The sequence below is a fragment of the Pleurodeles waltl genome, chromosome 3_1, assembly GCF_031143425.1.
Source record: "Pleurodeles waltl isolate 20211129_DDA chromosome 3_1, aPleWal1.hap1.20221129, whole genome shotgun sequence".
In the NCBI taxonomy this organism is placed as follows: Eukaryota; Metazoa; Chordata; class Amphibia; order Caudata; family Salamandridae; genus Pleurodeles; species Pleurodeles waltl.
In genome coordinates, this window is record NC_090440.1 from 1,916,616,964 (window position 1) to 1,916,635,306 (window position 18,343).

Genomic DNA, 18,343 nt, shown 5'->3' on the forward strand with positions numbered 1-18,343 from the left:
TGGTTCTCTGTAGGACTGTGGTCTGTACACTGAGTTACTATCAAGTGGTGCTTGCACGCAAGGGCTTACCTTCTGTCCGACTTTAATGCAAACAACCACTGAGGCTTAGTCTGTTAGCATTGATTCATTTTCCATTCACATCAGACTTTGTTGCTCCACCTTTGTGGCTCAGAAATGAAAGCCTAGCCCATTGGTACTGCATGATGTTTGGACTTGATTTCGAAATCATAACCCTGTACATGTTTCAGTGTCTGGATTTCAATTGTCAGCCCATAAAAGGAACTTAATTTTCATAAACGCATTGGATGTGTTTTTATTTTGCTTTTTTTTGTAGTTGTTTAATGGTGACATTTATGCTTGACTTATAAGATGCCCTTTTTTTACATTGGTCAGCAGACTGAATTGATGTTACCTTTGTTAACGTTTTATTTATATGACTAATCATCACTTCATTCCTCCATCCTTGTACACACTTGCTTAATCATCCTCTGCCCTCGATCCACAGTCTCTCCTCATTTACCAAATTCAGTACTACGGCTGAAGTACTAACGAGCACTAACTTGGGCTCTTTCTGATTCTCTGAACTGTATTTTCATCGTATGACCCCGAGGCAATTATTAATCTGCAAGTACGTCAACAGTTGTGCTCTGTGCTCATTCTCGCTTGCTCAGTTTCGATTTCTTGCCCCGATCATTCTTCTTGGTGCTGCTCGCATAGTACATTTTAAGTGTAATCCTACTTAGTTAACATAACTTTACACAGCAGCACCAACTTTATTCAATTTCTAATGAAACTGCTAGATATTTAAGAAGAGTGACGCCATCTAGTGTAAATTTGCTAAAAATTGCACTTTTAGCAAATTCAGGGTCCCTGCGGATTTTTCGAAACTGCTAGTGATTGACTAGATACAACAAGCATTTGCAATGCAATGAGTCTCGCGTTTGCTCGAGTTAGAGCTGTTAACGTTGTAAATTCCTAACTGGACTTTTCTTGCCACATACATTGAAAATGAAATGTGAAACAGTTGACATACGCCAGCCGATTTAAAGCGCCACGGCCACCATGAGCATGAGCACAAAGAGAGACACAAAAGGAAAAACAAGTTCGCTCGCAGTCAAATGTATTTGTAAAAGTGCTGTTATCCATGTAACGGGGTCATTGTCCAAGGCATTAACAAAACCAACCCAAGGAGGGACAATTGTAAAGCATTTATCAATGATGATAAAGGATTTTTGAAAGGCATGCCCATGAATGCGTGATAGTGTTGGGGCGTGGTTAAAAAAACAAAAAAAAACCACAATACTTACAACAGGTCAAAGCACTTGCGCGCTTGATCTAAAAAAAAATACAGAAATAGTAGCAGGCACTATTGTTCAGTAAACTATCATCGGCCTAGAGTATGTTACTTCTGTTACTCTTTTCCTATCGATTGTTGCTTGGCCTTTGCATAGCCATTCTTCCCGAAGATGGTATACTCAGTTTAACCTTCACTCCCATTTTAGCTCCACCATCACTACCTAAACTTGCCTGCTTGTTCAGTACTGTCTTGAATCTCTTTGTGACCCAACTTCAGGATGCAGCCTGAGGATGTGGTGGCCACACATGGCAGGGAGAGGGACTGAATAAAGAAAAAGGTTAGCCTTCTCTTGATTTACACTGCTGTCCTTCAACAAAGTGAGGTTTCGGCAAAAATTAAGTCTTTTGAACGTTAGCAAGAGGCGAAAGACAGACATTTCCTTTTCTGATTGTGGCTTGAGATTCATAGCAGACTATCTGGGTACGATAAGCTCTGCCCTGACTGCACATGTGCTTGGGAGCTGGTGTATGCCTTCTGATCTTAAAACATCAAACAACAAAGCCACAGGTCTACAAGGATAAAAAGAAAAATAATTTGCTGACTATAGTGTTTGTAACAAAGCCCCTGAAGACTATTGGGAGCCTTCAGGAATATAAATATCCTGCACCTCTTCTGAGCCCTAGAGGCGAGGTCTTTGAGGAATGTGGTAATAAGATGAAGAACTGCACATTTATAAATCAAAACTATTCATTCGATTAGAGTCAATAATGAGAGTTTGTGTTCTATTTTAAAGATTTTATTAAATCATTTGTTCATCATATTCTTTATTAGCAAATCATTATTCTCAGTCAGTATACAGAACAAAACATATTGGGCCTTATTAAGAGTTCAGCGGACGGTGTAGACCATCTGCCGAACTTCCGCCGGGGAGGTTGCCACCATAGTGGCTACACCCCCGCTGCACCCATTAAGAGTTTCTTGCTAGGTCAGCGGGAGGAAACCTGAATTTCCGCCTGCTGGCCTAGCGGCAAACACTCTATAGCATTGTCTTCGGCTTTGAATCGAGCTGGCTGAAATGCTGTAGGATGCAGGGTGCATCAGTACCCTCACAATGTTCACTGTCTGAAAACCAGACAGTGAACATTGCGAGGGTGCTGGCCAGGGGGACCCCTGCACTGCCCATGCCAAGTTCAGGGGGGCCCTCTGCAACCCGTCCTCCACCAGCCTTTTCATGGCGGTGCTACTGCCATAAAATCGCTGGCGAGGTACAAGGTCGTAAGCGCTGCCCTATCAGATTAGGACTGTCTCAATCACCAGGTGCTGTCGGTCTGACTGTGGCACGGCTGCATTGGTCATAATATGGCTCTCAGACCGCCGCATTGACGGCGGTCCGGGCGCCACTGAGAGTCTGGCGATCTAGTGATGGCCAGACTCGTAATCTGGCCCGTAGTGTTGCCCAGTAAAATCTAGTCCCTAATCTAATCTGTTTTTGGGGAAAAATTAAATTTCTGTAGAACTCGAGCTCTCTTCTCGATATGAAAGAATATAGTATTATAATAGAGCATTTCATTGATGTTTTAAGTAGAATGTCTCAGTAATCAGTTTAGGCAGAATAAAATCTGTCTTGGAATGAATCCAAGACATAACAGCAAAAGGAATAAGTCAGAATGTGTCAGTCGGTGCTCACTCTCTGAAGGTCTTGTCTGAAAACACACTTTTATAACATTGTATACTGGAACAAATGATAAAGTTTAGGTAGATAATCTTCGGCTCTGACCAATCAGAGGCAGATGTCTTCATGTGAACAGGACAGCTTCCTTTGAGATGGCAAGTTTTAACAAAGAGCATTCTAAACGTACATACATTTAACTGTTCTTTAGAGTGAACTGAAGCATTTGGGTTTCTTTACACCATTGAGTGTAAGATAGATAGAAAACAAGTCAGGTAAGCAATATTAAGAAATGAAGGCATTGCCTTTCTCGCGCGCCTTTTTGACAGAGCCTATTCATAAAGAAACAGTTTTTAAGATTAATCTAACATTGCAGTAATTCTCTTCATATGTTAAATGGTCATAAAACAAAGCTTTAACACTCTAGTCATTTATTTAGTACCATAGATCATTTGCATCTTGAAATGTTACTTGTGCCCAACACATAGGTCAAAACTAACAGGAAAGAACGAACGAACGAAGGAAAGGGAAAAAATAATTTGTCCTTGTCAGCAGTTCAGCCAAGTACATGTTGTCGTGCAAGCTTCAAATGCAAAATCGCGTTGAAATGCAATGTTCAGTTAAGGCCTACAAAACTCTTGTACAGGTTGATGATATAATGATTTAATTCTTAAAAAGACTCTCTGCCTCGCACTTTAGCTGAAAATTAGCATGCTGTTAGGGCGGTTCTTCCAAAGAGAAACATCTCACCTAGCCCATGGGCTCTAATGCACACAGATAATTGTATTTTGTCTTCTGATTGTCTTGCCACACTTTCCATTCTTTTGGCCAATGGTTTTTCTGATACCACTGAGAACTACATTCTTTAGGTACCACCCATGACCTTCACTATGCAGATGATCTGGACCCATTTCTAAATGTAATGCTGAATAAATGAAATACAATTGACTATTTCAATGATTGCAGGCTTACAACTAGAACAGAGTTTAAAAACCTTTAGAAAGTAGTGTTTTTGTACAGCTTCATGCCAAGGTAAGTGTTCAAGCAGAGCAACGGAGCACCCACCGCAAACGCTACTGTGCTCGCCCTTGCCTTCCACGCTTTGTGATAAGTGGGGGGGAGAGGTAGCATTGGATGCAAGTCCCTAAGAAGTATATTCTGATTGTGTTTGTTCCTATGCATGTTCAATGCTACAGTTTCACAACCCTTTTCCCTTGGCATACAGCATGAACTAATCCTGGCACAGTTTAGAGATTATTTTGTGACTTCCATGTCAGAAATTTGTCATTCTATGAAGGTTCATTCCTCCATTTCATCAGTGTGCATCTGAAAATTGTGAACAGCCCATGTTTAACACTGTAAGCTTTTTAACCTAATATTTTATGTTCCCCTGTGTGTTGCTCCTGGGAGTATTTTTCAACTCGCCGCCGAATGTCATTTTGTCTGTACTTTGCCTACAAATGTATTCAGAATTCTCAACGGCGACAGTTCCAGGCTAGTCTAGTGTGCTTGATTTTCTTATATTCAGCCCCCTTCCAGTTCTACATATGATTTTTAGGGTGCTTGTTGGTATTTGTGTGACTCAAAAGTCTATGAATTGCTCTGGCTTTCACAATTGGCCCTTGGTCATTCTTTAACAATATCTCATCACAGATGTTTATAAGAAGCCTTAACCTCTTCATATTGAGGTGTTTGCACAGCCAATAAGATCATTACCAAATCTATGCAAACATTATGCAGACATTTCTGGGATACCTACTTAGGCACTTGTGGCATGTGACCATGATATATGTGGATATGCACCTTAATGAGATACCTCCTGTGTAATTACAATAATGAGCCCATAAATGAGTTAACGTGGGAAGTCCTTTCTGATGGCTAATATTTGGTAGATCGAGCCAAGGGTACTGCAGCAATAAAAAGATCCGACTGGCTTGGCAGCGTGCAGTTCTTTTCCTTGTAGTGAAAAGCAGGTGTTACTTGGCTCTAATATGTTAATGTCTTTGTTTTACAGGCGAGTGGTGGTTGTGGTGGAACTGGAGGTCCTGAAATCAGCAGAACTGGTTGGTGGGAAGATTGGAAACCCTGTACCATATAATGAAGGTATGTGCAGTTTTGCAAACCAAGCTAATAGGGCAGAGAGAGGAGGCTCCATTAATCTGTGCTAGAGTGGCGACGTAAGATCTGTGCTCCTTTCAGGAGCAGTGTCTAAAAATTGAGATTTTGGAAGATGCATACGTTTTTGGCGTTAGGCAGGAAAGTCATAAACCTTGTCTTTTCATTCCTGATGCCTAGTATATTTTTCTGTTTCTATCTGGATTATGAGATGGCATTTATATCCTCTTTTCAGCCTGAAATCAACTTATGGATCAGTTGAGCCCTTTGTTTTCATAGAGGTTTGATTGAGAAACCTTTTCAGAACTTGTAGAGCTGTGTCATGCCTTTTTAACTCATCATGAAAGGATGACTTGTTTAAAGCAGTGTTTGCTAATGTATCCTCTGCATAGACTGAATAGAGAACATACAACTCTGCTCACAGTGCAATTGGACCCTTGTTTATTAAAACTGTAATGTCATTGAAAATGCTTCATATTCTTGGATCACTGAGTGACAGGGAATGCCTAGTTGCAATGCAGGTCTGTCACTGGTGCAGTCCTGAGAAACAGTGACCCAGTTTCCCCCAACATTGAATGGACTACTGGCACAGAAAAAGGAAGGCTCTGTTGCGTCACCTTGAACAGCTTGCGTTGGGTGGAATTTAACTCCTTTGCAGTTTCCTGAATTGCAGACTTAACTGCTGATATTACTATTACTTTCCATGTGCTGTTAAATCTCATGGGGGCATTGGTGCGTTGAAACAATTGGTGCTCAGCTTATTGATCGGCATGTGAGTGAATTCAAACCTGGACTGGGAAAACATGGAAGGTAGAAAAGTCAGTGTTTTTGTTTCCTTTGTTAAAATTCTCATTTGCTCGCACTCTGATGTACTGAGGTGTTTTTTGGTGGTTCTGCCCTTGTCTAATTGCTCAGTCGTCTTTGATGTTTGCATCTGAAAGAATAAATGCTTACATTTACAAGTAAGTCAGAACTGCCAAAAACCCTTTCGATCTGAGCAACGTTTAGATCACTACACTGATGAGTAAAGTTACTGCCAGTTTCCTGTGTGTAGTCAACTTTAAATAGCTAGATACATTTATTATGGCTAGATGCTTTCGGCCCCAAAGTTCACCATGAATCCTTGAGGATCTCCTAATTCACATAATACTCTCATCTCAAGGTAGGGTGACCTTATGAGCTCCTGCTCACTGTTGGTGCTGCAGGGGATTGCTTTGCAGCCTGTACAAAGCTGAATTTGTGAATTGGTTTTGTTTGTGATTTGGTTTTCTTTGTGTTGTGGTTTTGTTTTTTAGTGTTTAAGGTTAAGCCATGTTGATGATGCCCCACGTTGTGTCCCAGAATCAATTGCAAATTGCCTCAGTTTGTGGATCAGCTTCTTGTTTTTAAGTCACATTGAGCAATGGTGGCCTATTGCATTAGGTTTCAAGCACAGATCTTCCAAAGAAGACAGGAAGCCAGATGACATGTAAGACACTGCTGGCTTTGAAGTCCAAATTAAAGACAATTTCCTACATCTAGGGAGATGCCACAATTGGCGTGGGAGTGTAGTATTTATCTTAGTCTAATCATGCAATTACTATTTGGGATGCAGTTGCTAAATTAGAGGCTGCACAGTCGGGGGCTTCACACTCTACTCTGTGAGACTTGGTGGACCTTGACTACATCCAAACCCAACAATGTGATGCCATAAGCCCAAAATACTCCTTGTCCTCTCTTCAATGCCACAAAATTATCTCACCTAAATTGTGATGAATTCTAGGTTTCACCCGAGAGGAAAGCGTAGCATGAAAAGCAATTGAGGCATATTTCTGAGTTTCCATGCCAACAAGGCCCCCAAAAATGTGCCTTGGAAACGACTTTGGTGATAGATACCTCGACTTTTGTGGTTGTCATGTAGAGTAATATCTTAAAAGCAGATGACTTATAGGTGAGTTAAGTGGCCAAGAAACGGGTTACAGAGTCTTCTGTTTTTGTGCTTTGTCTAACCACACTTGATTTTTTATTTTCTTTCAGCATTGGTGGTTATTTATCTCTACATTTGCCCACTGTTGTAGCTTTTTGCATTTGTATTACTCTTTCCAAAGTCCCCATAGATGCTGTTTAGCATAAAACCGCTTTTTGTGCTTTTTATGCTAGGTTACATATGTATTAAAATCACAATGTCAATATAAATCTATTTAACTCCCTGGAAACTGCTTCCAATGTAGTTCTGTCTGATGCAGGCGTAAGTGTCTTTCATGGAAGGAAGGGTCCGGGAACACCTTCATACTTCAAGGGGCCATGGGGGTTTTATTGTAGAAAATAAAATTGCCTATCTAAGGAATAAAGCTAATTGTTCAAATGCATACATTGGTATAATTTTGCCATGCAGGCTTTCCACGAAGCAGAATATTTCCTGGAATGAATTTAGCAAAGTAGAGTATTCTTGGAACTTTACAAAAGCTTACGTTTTCAGGTGCATACTTGGGATTTTTGGGAAATTCCAATAAAGCTGGACAACGTTTCCAAAATGGCATTGTCCATCTGCACCAGAGGACACCTCGCCACCATTTACTTAACCACGACCTTAGTAACCAGACTGCACCACTAAACGTCATACCACCCAACAACAGTCGTCAAGGCATTGATATTCACTACAGCATAGGAGAAAACACCACACATACTTAAACACCATATTCTACAGATTATAGCACTTCAACACATCATCCTTTATCACACCAATCAATACTGATGAACATCTAAATCATAATGCACACACCATATTATCACAAACACCTTAAAACAAATCTGATAGCAGTTGGCACCGTGGCATGCCACACACTTCGTACAGCACAGTGACATAGGTGGTATATAGAGGCATAATCCTTTAAACTAGAAGGAAGATGAAAGCAACAGACAACCATAAGAGATTCCAACATTTTCTGCACCTTTCCCATAGTGTCTACTCAGGGCTGGGGAATTTATGTTGCTTGACCGCAGAGCCATGAAGCTTTTCCCTGGGGACAACAAGTCTTAATGCCAAGTTTGTCCAATGGACAACTGGGATTTAAATTACGGAAAGACTAGGCAGATATGTGGCAAACTTGTGCTCACAGCCAATCAGGTTAGCCATTAGAAATACCATTACAAGGGGTGATGTATGAAGGTCTGTGATTGCATGGCTTTACTCTACTACATGGCTGGCTGTGGGAAATCCTGAGCCCACCCCTTTGAAAACCTTTTCATCCTATTGGTAATTTAGCCAGGGTGTAGCTTCCGTGAATTTAGCTTGGGTGTGACTGAGTAATTTAGTGGCGTGTGTGTCACAACATCAGTTTCTATTCGCATTTCCCCAGAGTGAGGCCATAGATGCTTAGTGGACTTGGAGCAGATACAAGTGCGGTAGAAGGGTAATCACCACCCTTGCCCTCTTATCTCTGCCCACCGCTTACCGTGGGCCTCTGACACATCTCTCATTAAGCCCTCAGATGTGCATTGCTTCCGTAATAACTTTGTTCATAGCGCCCAAGGAGTGCCTGGTCCGATTCTCTTGTGCTGGCTGGGAGGGAGCAACAGAGGTTGAGAGTGGAGAGACTCCTTTGACTGAAGGATCTTCCTTTATGTCACTGTAGGAATTGAAGACTGCACAGGTTGATCATTTATAGTCTGTGCGGGACCTCTCCCTTTTTTCTAGAGACCGTCCATGTGTGACAGTCTAGTATAGTCTGTGCGAGACTAGCATTTCACTAGTTACTACTTGCCTCCATCTGATGCTGCCGGAGTCTTTTCTTGCCATTAGTGTTCGAATTAGTGAAAAGTTGCTGTCATTTTATTCACAGTGCAGACCCTTTCATTTAATGCTTCCAATATGCCTAGTTGCATTTATACGTACATAATCTCGCAAGATCGTGTTATAACAGTGTTACTTCCTGTATTATGTTATGTCCTTACTTTATGGCATTTATTGTGTTAGACCTTGAAAAGCACACTACTGGATGTGTACAATTACCTCTCATCCATTTCATAAATGCAGAGCTACTCATTCTCTTCCAATCTACTATCGACCATACTTGCACTTGCCTAGCGCTTCCACACGACAGCCTCTGCACTACCCCTCCCCATCTCACAGCACCTCCTTCAAGTAACCTCCCCATCCATCATTGTCTCCTCCGTGCTGTTATCACCCCCTGCAGTTATGCATCTGTTGTAGTATGTGTTAGGAGGTTGTGCCCTACAGAAACTGTATTTTTGCAGAATGCATGGGCGTATCTGCAGGGTGGATTTGTTTATCACTGCGAGATGTGTTTTTTCTTTCAGGGAATTATGCCTGCAGGCTCGGTGCACATCTTTCCAGGAGGGCATGCGTCTGTGATCGTTAAATTGGTGTCACTATAACTAGTATGCAAATGCAGTGGAATGTGAATGAGGGCCCAGGTGAGAGAGAGAGGTTCACAGGCCCCCAAAACTGAGTCTTCTACTACCACACAGAGTTGTATTTGGGTACAGTTACCTTGCTTGGGGCCTCTGCACCATTACTATACCTCTGGATGGCTCTATGTGTGTGATTATGCAGGGTTATTTATGCAGGAGTGTCCTGCAAGGAGACTGTCATGCTGGGGACGCAGGCTGAGTAAATGTATGTCTGTGTGTAGGGCTATTTCTCTGCATGTGTGTTAAGCAGGATGGATGTGTGCCTGTTATGGTTTTCCTTGCCCATGAAGAATGTTTTTGTTTGCTCACGGTACTTGTGGAATATGTGTTGCTGCAGGTGTGTGTAGGGCTCTTGGGCTGTTTTTTAGCCTCTGTCTTCTATAGACTCAATTACGATTGTGAGCTAAAATTCAGCAGATCCATGAAGATGATTATATTCTAGTTGTCAGTTCACCAGCAGACGCACCATGCATGCAGGAGTATACATGAAGGTAAAAAAATGTATAGAAAAATGTTAAGGCTGAAGAATGAGTGTTACTTAAAAGTATTAAAAAATAAATAGCTTGCTAGAATTAGAATGAGATAGCACCAGTCCTTTGTGAGATAGATCCGTAAGCAACTAAAAGACTGCAGGGTCTGTAGGTCACTGGTTCTAACCAAAAAACACAAAGATATGGTTAAATATACCTCATACAAAGATGAGTCTGTATTATTACCCATTCAAGTCAAATATTCCCTGCCCAGTGAGAAAGCTCAGTGGATTCGTTTTTCCAGTGTATTTACTTTGTGTAACTGGTAACAATTTTAAATCATCATCCTAGAAAAGTGGATTAATGCACCTACAACACATGTAACCTATATTTCTTGTTTCTATTCTCATGATTTAGCCACCTCCCATTATTGACTGTCTGACTATTCTCTATATTGGGAGCAGCTTATGGTCAAAATGAGTAAGCATAACAAATTATTTATAATTTACACCTATGTCGCTTCGAAGGCTCCCTGCAAACACATTTTTGCATAAAAAAAAACAGTTTAATTTTGTAACAGTTTTCATTTTGTTAGGTACATTCATTAAAGCAAAATAAAAATAAAAAGTAGTTGTGTATCAGTTCAGGCTCTGTAGCCGATTCAGAGCGTAGGTAGGATAAGTAGATTTCATTATAGGACAAGCAGATTTCAGGGGCTTTTTTGCCCGTTGGACAAGTAGATTATTTTAAAAATTCCACACCTCTAATACTGTCGCTTCTGGGGCCTCAAATTCTGGGTGCTCTCTCAGGACATGATACAACACAGTGGCATACTTCCTCATGTCTGCTATGACTGGAGGTCGACCATCGGCATCTGTTCACACGCATTGTGCTGAGGGGAAGCAGGGCACAGATCATTGGAATTGTACTGTGATATATTCAGATGCCCAGTTGTCTGTTGCTGGTTTTTGGGGTAGTAGTATAGGTGTGATCTACAGATACATCAACAATTTTAGGAATGGAGATTAGGTTCAACATTGAAAGGTTCCTTGAAATGTTTCTGGTTTCACTACTTTTTAGAAGTAGGGTGCTTTTGCCCTGGTTAGAGGATCAGCTGCAAGAGGGAGCATACTTTGTGCTGTTGTGCCAAGCTGGTTTACTTGTAGAGTTTCATGAACCCGAAAGTGGGGTGCAAGTCTCAAAGCATTTTTTTTTTATTTGCTACCCTTGAATAGGTATTGATTTGGGGGGTGTTGATTCCTGGAGCAGTTGGTGTGGTTGATGGGGGTGCTGAGAGATTTATGAGAACTATGGAAATGAGGATGCAGTTTGAAAGAACGGACACAGTTTTCACAGTTTTTGCCAAAGGCTTCAAAGGATCGAAAGAGATTGTTCTGTGCTGTGCCTGAACTGATTGTTGAAACACCTAACTTCAGTAATGTTGGTAGAAAAGGGCTGGTTGTAAAGTTATCAGTCACGGGAAACAGTTGCCATATACAAGGATTTTTGATTGAGAGAATCTGTAATTGACATATCTAGGTGATCTGCTCAGTGAAATAAATAAACTGATGGCGGAACATGATCAGGAAAAAGAATGCTTGATTAGACTTAATGATGTGTTTTGGTTTTCAAAAGGTGAAGCCATAGACAGTTTAAGACCAGAAGGTAGCAGTATTTCCCCCAGAAAAGGGTGTGGGGTTCAAAGTCGCTGCCTTTCGGAAGTATACAGTTAGTGGCACTCCCCTTTACCTGCAAATCTGGTTTGTATAGGAATTAGTAATTGGGAGAGGGGCTGCTATATACACAACAAAAGACAGTCTAAAGTTGTGGATGACGTACATGTCTGTTCTCAAAGTTACACTTGTCAGGACATCTTGTCCATGATGTGAATGGTGGGCTGCTTCTCACAAATCTGGGACTGAGCTTAACAGCGCTTGTCCTGCAGTTAGGGTTTTGAAATTCAGTTGCACTTACAGCTTTCATACAAATTCTCAAGGTGACCTTGAGGCCTGTGCAATGAAATGTTTTTATCTATTAAAGAAAAAGTACTGGGCAAAGGATATTTCGTTTTGGGAGTACAGTGATCTTCGTTCTGTCCTAATGACTTAGGGGGTCATTACAAGTTTGGCAGGCAGAAAAGACCGCCTGCCAAACTCCTGCGGTCAGGTTGCCTCCAATGCAGCTGCCTTCCCGCTGGCTTTATTACAAGTTTCCCCGCTGGGTCAGCGTTTCGCCCCTGATGGCCCAGCGGAGAGCAGCCGACAACATTGACTCTGGTTCATAATTGAGCCGGCGGCAATGTTGCGGTGCGTAGGGTGTAACCGTCATATGAAAGCTGGTGGAAAGGCGGGTGTTATAATCCCCAGGGCGGCGCTGCATGCAGCGCTGCTCTGGTGTATTAGGACCGCCAGTCCCTTCAGTGGAGGGAAACTGGTGGTGCTGGCAGTCCGACCGTGGCACTATCACCATGGTCATAATGTGGCAGTCTGACCGCCACCAAAGCAGGCGGACCACAGCTTTGGCAGCGGTCAGACCACCACCGCAGCCCTGGTGGTCTGAAGACCGCCAGGGTCGTAATGAGGGGCTTAATGTTGAGTGCCCTCATACTGCAGTGCTGTAACTGCCTACAGCAGGACATCTGGAATCAGTCTTGTAGTTGTGCATCAGTAGAAGTCATAATTTTACTAGTTATCACAAGGACGTTCACTACCTTCGTGGTAGGGGCCATTTATTGTATTACTTAATCTTGCCCTGGGATTTACAAGATGTGGCTGTAGCCAACGCTTTTATGCTATTCCATAGAAGGAATGTTTATCTTACCATCACTTTACTCAAGGATAGCTGAACCTAGGGATTCTATAACTCTTACCTTCCCAAGACAGTAGTTGCTAGCAGTAGCTATTTGGTGAGCTGGCCAGAGCCAAACATGTCTGCTGAGGATTGTTTTGTGAGTTAACCACATCTATTGGATATGGATAATATGAGTTTGCTTACACCTTCACTGACTTGGACTCTTTCCTTAAGACTTTTCATGGTGTGCATGATCACACTACTTCTTGAATGTTATCAACTGTGATGTAGGTTCAAACCCAGATTGCCAGGTATTGAACAGTTGCACCCAGTAACATTAAAAACAAACTTTAAAATAGTATCTGATCAACTGCTTACGGCAAAAGACCCTTTCTTCATTATGGAACTGCACGCAGTTCTTCATTGGCTAGTACGACTTGACAGTAAACGCTGAGATCATATTTGGCTAGACAGAAAGGTTTTCTTTAGCACTCATAAGAAATGTTTCACAAAACATTGTTTGCGCTGCAGTGACGTGAATGTTTACTTGTATGAAACATTGGGACGATACTCATTCACAACAGGAGGCACCATTCGCATAAACAATGTAAATACATGGGTTAACTACTGCTTGTTCACACTCCTGCATAGCGTGTGAATGGAGGAAAGATTTATTGTGCAAAAGTTGCTTCCCTGTAACAATAGTTTTTCAAGTTGACAGCATTTTAGATTTACATGAGCCTCTCACTACCCCAGTGAAATGTAGCAGACCTTAAGAAGATGGAAAGATTACATTTAAGTGGGCTAATATGTATCAAAATCTCCTCCCCATGTCTGTCCAGGGGAAGGGGGAGGATATGTAGTGGGGCATTTAGGTATTACAGTCAGTGATGTGGTAGAAGCCTACATAGAAGTCTGTTTTTATAGCTATTTTTCCAAATTCACACATTAGGTGTTGGAATAGTGCACAGCAGTTGAAAGTACAATAGTCTGAAGCTTCCGATCTGTTGTTGCAGGAAGTAACTTGTTTCTTGACAGCTACTAATGTTTGCTCATAAAATGATTATTTTCTAAAATATGACTAGCACCCTCTTGAGGCGAAGCAATGGACAAAAAGTTTTTTTTTTTTTAACACCTTCATTTTTTAGAAGTAACATATGGCAAAGAGAAATCATAATGCAAATATAGTACCCTAATGATACCAAAATAGTTGTCCATATCATGTACCCCTCTCTCCCACTGCAACCCGGTCTCATTAAGGATTGACAGATGGACAGTGGTGGGAGGAAGTCAGGAGTTAATACCTGGAAAGTATAATTGAGTTATGTAGAAATGATCTACAAGTAGCATCTAATGAATAACTAAAGTGCCCCTTGGGTATGACCGAGAATAGGTTTTAAGCTCCCTCATCAGTGTTATCCTTCATGTTGGAGTTAGTGCCATCCTTCCCATCATATCATTGAGATTGTTCCGATACCCAAGCTGCAATATCATCCTTATCTCTCTTGTCTAATCTGGTTAGGCCCATTCCATAACATCGCAAACACAGTGACCCTCTTGAGGTACCCGAACACCCATCCAGCAAATGGCCACCCGTCCTTAGCTAGGAGAAGAGCCAGCTGCAAAAACCTGTATCAATCAATCAGTATTTGTAAAGTGCACTACAGTGCGGGTCTCAAGGCACTGGTGGGGGGAAGGGAGGATGCTGCTACTGCTCGAACAGCCATGTCTTGAGGTGTCTCCTGAAGGTTAGTAGGTCCTGTGTCTGTCACAGGTGGATAGGAAGATTGTTCCACGTCTTGTCGGTGAGGTGGGAGAACGATCTGCCACCGGCGGTTGTTCTGTGGATGCATGGGACGGTGGCGGGGCAAGTTCAGCGGAGCGAAGCTGTCAGATCGGGGTGTAGAAGGAGAGCGGTCTGTTGAGGTATTCTGGTCCAGTGTTGAGTGCAGTGCTTTGTGAGCATGGGTGAGGAGTTTGAATGTGATTCTCTTTTTGACGGGAGCCAGTGCAGGTCTCTCTGCCCTTGTGCAGTGCTCCCATACCCAGTAAGCAAGTACAGGGTAGAACGGAGAACAGGAGACCCATGGCTGCCATGCTTCGTGGCATCACGGCACTCCAATATGTCACGAATGCTGCGAAGGACCAGGTCAGATATAGGAAAGTGGCCCACTCCTCTCCACACCTGGGACACCTAGCTGTCAGTTATGGGTAGATTTTACTGAGGGCATAGGGAGTGATGTAGTTGCGGTGGAGGTGATTTAAGTGTATCAGTTTAAATCTACTGTTACATGAGACCCTGCAAATTAGTGCATGTCGGAAAGTGACCCGTTTTGACATGGTTGCCTCGCTTTTTGCCTGGTACTTGATGCAATTTTTGACTGAAAGTGCACTGAGTTCCTGCTAACCAGGTTCCCAGTGCCAGATCTCTTTCCCTAAAACTGTGCAGTTGTTCCCCACTTGGCAATACCTGCACCCCTCCCCCCAATAAGTCCCTAGTAAATGGTTCCCCTGGTACCTAGGGCATGGGTACCAAAGAGGGTCCCAAGTTCAGCAACATGTATTGTGCCCCTCTCAGCACCCCTCACCTAGCACATGCAGACTGCTATTGTAGGCTGCGTGTCTTGGTGCAGCCTAAAGTGAAAACACGACATGGCATACAGTCTGTGTGCCCTTTCTCCTAATACTGCGTGCAATGTATGTGGCACCCCTCAGGGCTCGGCAAATCTACTCTACCACTCGCATTGGCGAGTTTTATTTTCTAAGGTTGAGCTGTTTTTAGATTCCACTCGACTCTTCTGGCGAGTGCACAAAGAACAGGTGTTCTGTTCAGTCAGTAACTGAATTGGATATTAAGATGCCTTTAAATCTTATTCTTGTCAAATTTGCTCTGTGTTCACAGACAGAGGTCAAATGTCAGTTTGTCTTCTTGCAATGGTGTGAGAAAGTAGCCTCTTTCTAGCCTTGTTACCCCCACTTTTGGCCTGTTTGTGAGTATATGTCAGGGTGTTTTCACTGTCTCACTGGGATCCTGCTAGCCAGGGCCCAGTGCTCATAGTGAAAACCCTATGTTGTCAGTATGTTTGTCATGTATCACTGGGATCCTGCTAGCCAGGACCCCAGTGCTCATAAGGTTGTGGCCTATATGTATGTGTTCCCTGTGTGATGCCTAACTGTCTCACTGAGGCTCTGCTAACCAGAACCTCAGTGGTTATGCTCTCTCTGCTTTCCAAATTGTCACTAACAGGCTAGTGACCAATTTCACCAATTCACATTGGCTTACTGGTACACCCATATAATTCCCTAGTATATGGGACTGAGGTACCCAGGGTATTGGGGTTCCAGGAGATCCCTATGGGCTGCAGCATTTCTTTTGCCACCCATAGGGAGATCTGACAATTCTTACACAGGCCTGCCAGTGCAGCCTGAGTGAAATAACGTCCACGTTATTTCACAGCCATTTACCACTGCACTTAAGTAACTTATAAGTCACCTATATGTCTAACCTTCACCTGGTGAAGGTTGGGTGCAAAGTTACTTAGTGTGAGGGCACCCTGGCACTACCCAAGGTGCCTCCACATCGTTCAGGGCAAATTCCCCGGACTTAGTGAGTGCGGGGACACCATTACACGTGTGCACTGTACATAGGTCATTACCTATGTACAGCGTCACAATGGTTACTCCGAACATGGCCATGTAATATGTCTAAGATCATGGAATTGTCACCCAAATGCCCTCCTGGCATTGGGGGGACAATTCCATGATCCCCCGGGTCTCTAGCACAGAACCCGGGTACTGCCAAACTGCCTTTCCGGGGTTTTCACTGCAGCTGCTGCTGCCAACCCCTCAGACAGGTTTCTGCCCTCCTGGGGTCCAGCCAGGCCTGGCCCAGGAAGGCAGAACAAAGGACTTCCTCTGAGAGAGGGTGTTACACCCTCTCCCTTTGGAAATAGGTGTCAGGGCTGAGGAGGAGTAGCCTCTCCCAGCCTCTGGAAATGCTTTGATGGGCACAAATGGTGCCCATCTCTGCATAAGCCAGTCTACACCGGTTCAGGGATCCCCCAGCCCTGCTCTGGCGCGAAACTGGACAAAGGAAAGGAGTGACCACTCCCCTGACCTGCACCTCCCAGGGGAGGTGCCCAGAGCTCCTCCAGCGTGCCCCAGACCTCTGCCATCTTGGATTCAGAGGTGTGCTGGCACACTGGACTGCTCTGAGTGGCCAGTGCCAGCAGGTGACGTCAGAGACTCCTTCTGATAGGCTCTTACCTTTCTTACTAGCCTATCCTCCTTCCTAGGTAGCCAAACCTCCTTTTTCTGGCTATTTAGGGTCTCTGCTTTGGGGAATTCTTCAGATACCGAATGCAAGAGCTCACCAGAGGTCCTCTGCATCTCCCTCTTCACCTTCTGCCAAAGGATTGACCGCTGACTGCTCAGGACGCCTGCAAAACCGTAACAAAGTAGCAAAGACGACTACTGCAACCTTGTATCGCTTCATCCTGCCGGCTTTCTCGACTGTTTCCTGGTGGTGCATGCTATGGGGGTAACCTGCCTCCTTTCTGCACCAGGAGCTCTGAAGAAATCTCCCGTGGGTCGACGGAATCTTCCCCCTGCAACCGCAGGCAACAAAAGACTGTATCACCGGTCCTCTGAGTCCCCTCTCAGCACGACGAGCGTGGTCCCTGGAACTCAGCAACTCTGTCCAAGTGACTCCCACAGTCCAGTGACTCTTCAGTCCAAGTTTGGTGGAGGTAAGTCCTTGCCTCCCCACGCTAGACTGCATTGCTGGGTACCGCGTGATTTGCAGCTGCTCCGGCTCCTGTGCACTCTTCCAGGATTTCCTTTGTGCACAGCCAAGCCTGGGTCCCCGACACTCTAACCTGCAGTGCACAACCTTCTGAGTTGTCCTCCGGCGTCGTGGGACTCCCTTTTCTGACTTCGGGTGGACTCCGGTTCACTCCTCTTCTAAGTGCCTGTTCAGGTACTTCTGTGGGTGCTGCCTGCTTCTGTGAGGGCTCCCTGACTTGCTGGGCGCCCCCTCTGTCTTCTCATCCAAGTGGCGACATCCTGGTCCCTCCTGGGCCACAGCAGCATCCAAAAACCCTAACTGCGACCCTTGCAGCTAGCAAGGCTTGTTTGCGGTCTTTCTGCGTGGGAACACCTCTGCAAGCTTCTTCACAACGTGGGACATCCATCCTCCAAAGGGGAAGTTCCTAGTCCTCTTCGTTCTTGAAGAACACCAAGCTTCTTCCATCCGGTGGCAGCTTCCTTGCACCCTCAGCTGGCATTTCCTGGGCTCCTGCCCACTCTCAACACTGTCGCGACTCTTGGACTTGGTCCCCTTGTCTTACAGGTACTCAAGTCCAGAAATCCACTGTTGTTGCATTGCTGGTGTTGGTTTTCCTTGCAGAATCCCCCTATCACGACTTCTGTGCTCTCTGGGGGTTGTAGGTGCACTTTACACCTACCTTACAGGGTCTTGGGGTGGGCTATTTTTCTAACCCTCATTGTTTTCTTACAGTCCCAGCGACCCTCTACAAACTCACATAGATTTGGGGTCCATTCGTGGTTCGCATTCCACTTTTGGAGTAT

At 43.9% G+C, this 18,343-nt stretch overlaps 1 protein-coding gene across 1 annotated transcript in view; it reads left to right on the plus strand.

Annotated features, from left to right (window-relative positions):
- Positions 1-18,343, plus strand: part of RPA1 (replication protein A1) — a 210,108-nt gene that overhangs the window by 56,673 nt on the left and 135,092 nt on the right. Inside the window, exon 5 of the mRNA XM_069226140.1 lies at positions 4,981-5,069. Coding sequence (XP_069082241.1) covers positions 4,981-5,069 — 89 coding nt within the window. The remainder of the gene's footprint in view (positions 1-4,980; positions 5,070-18,343) is intronic.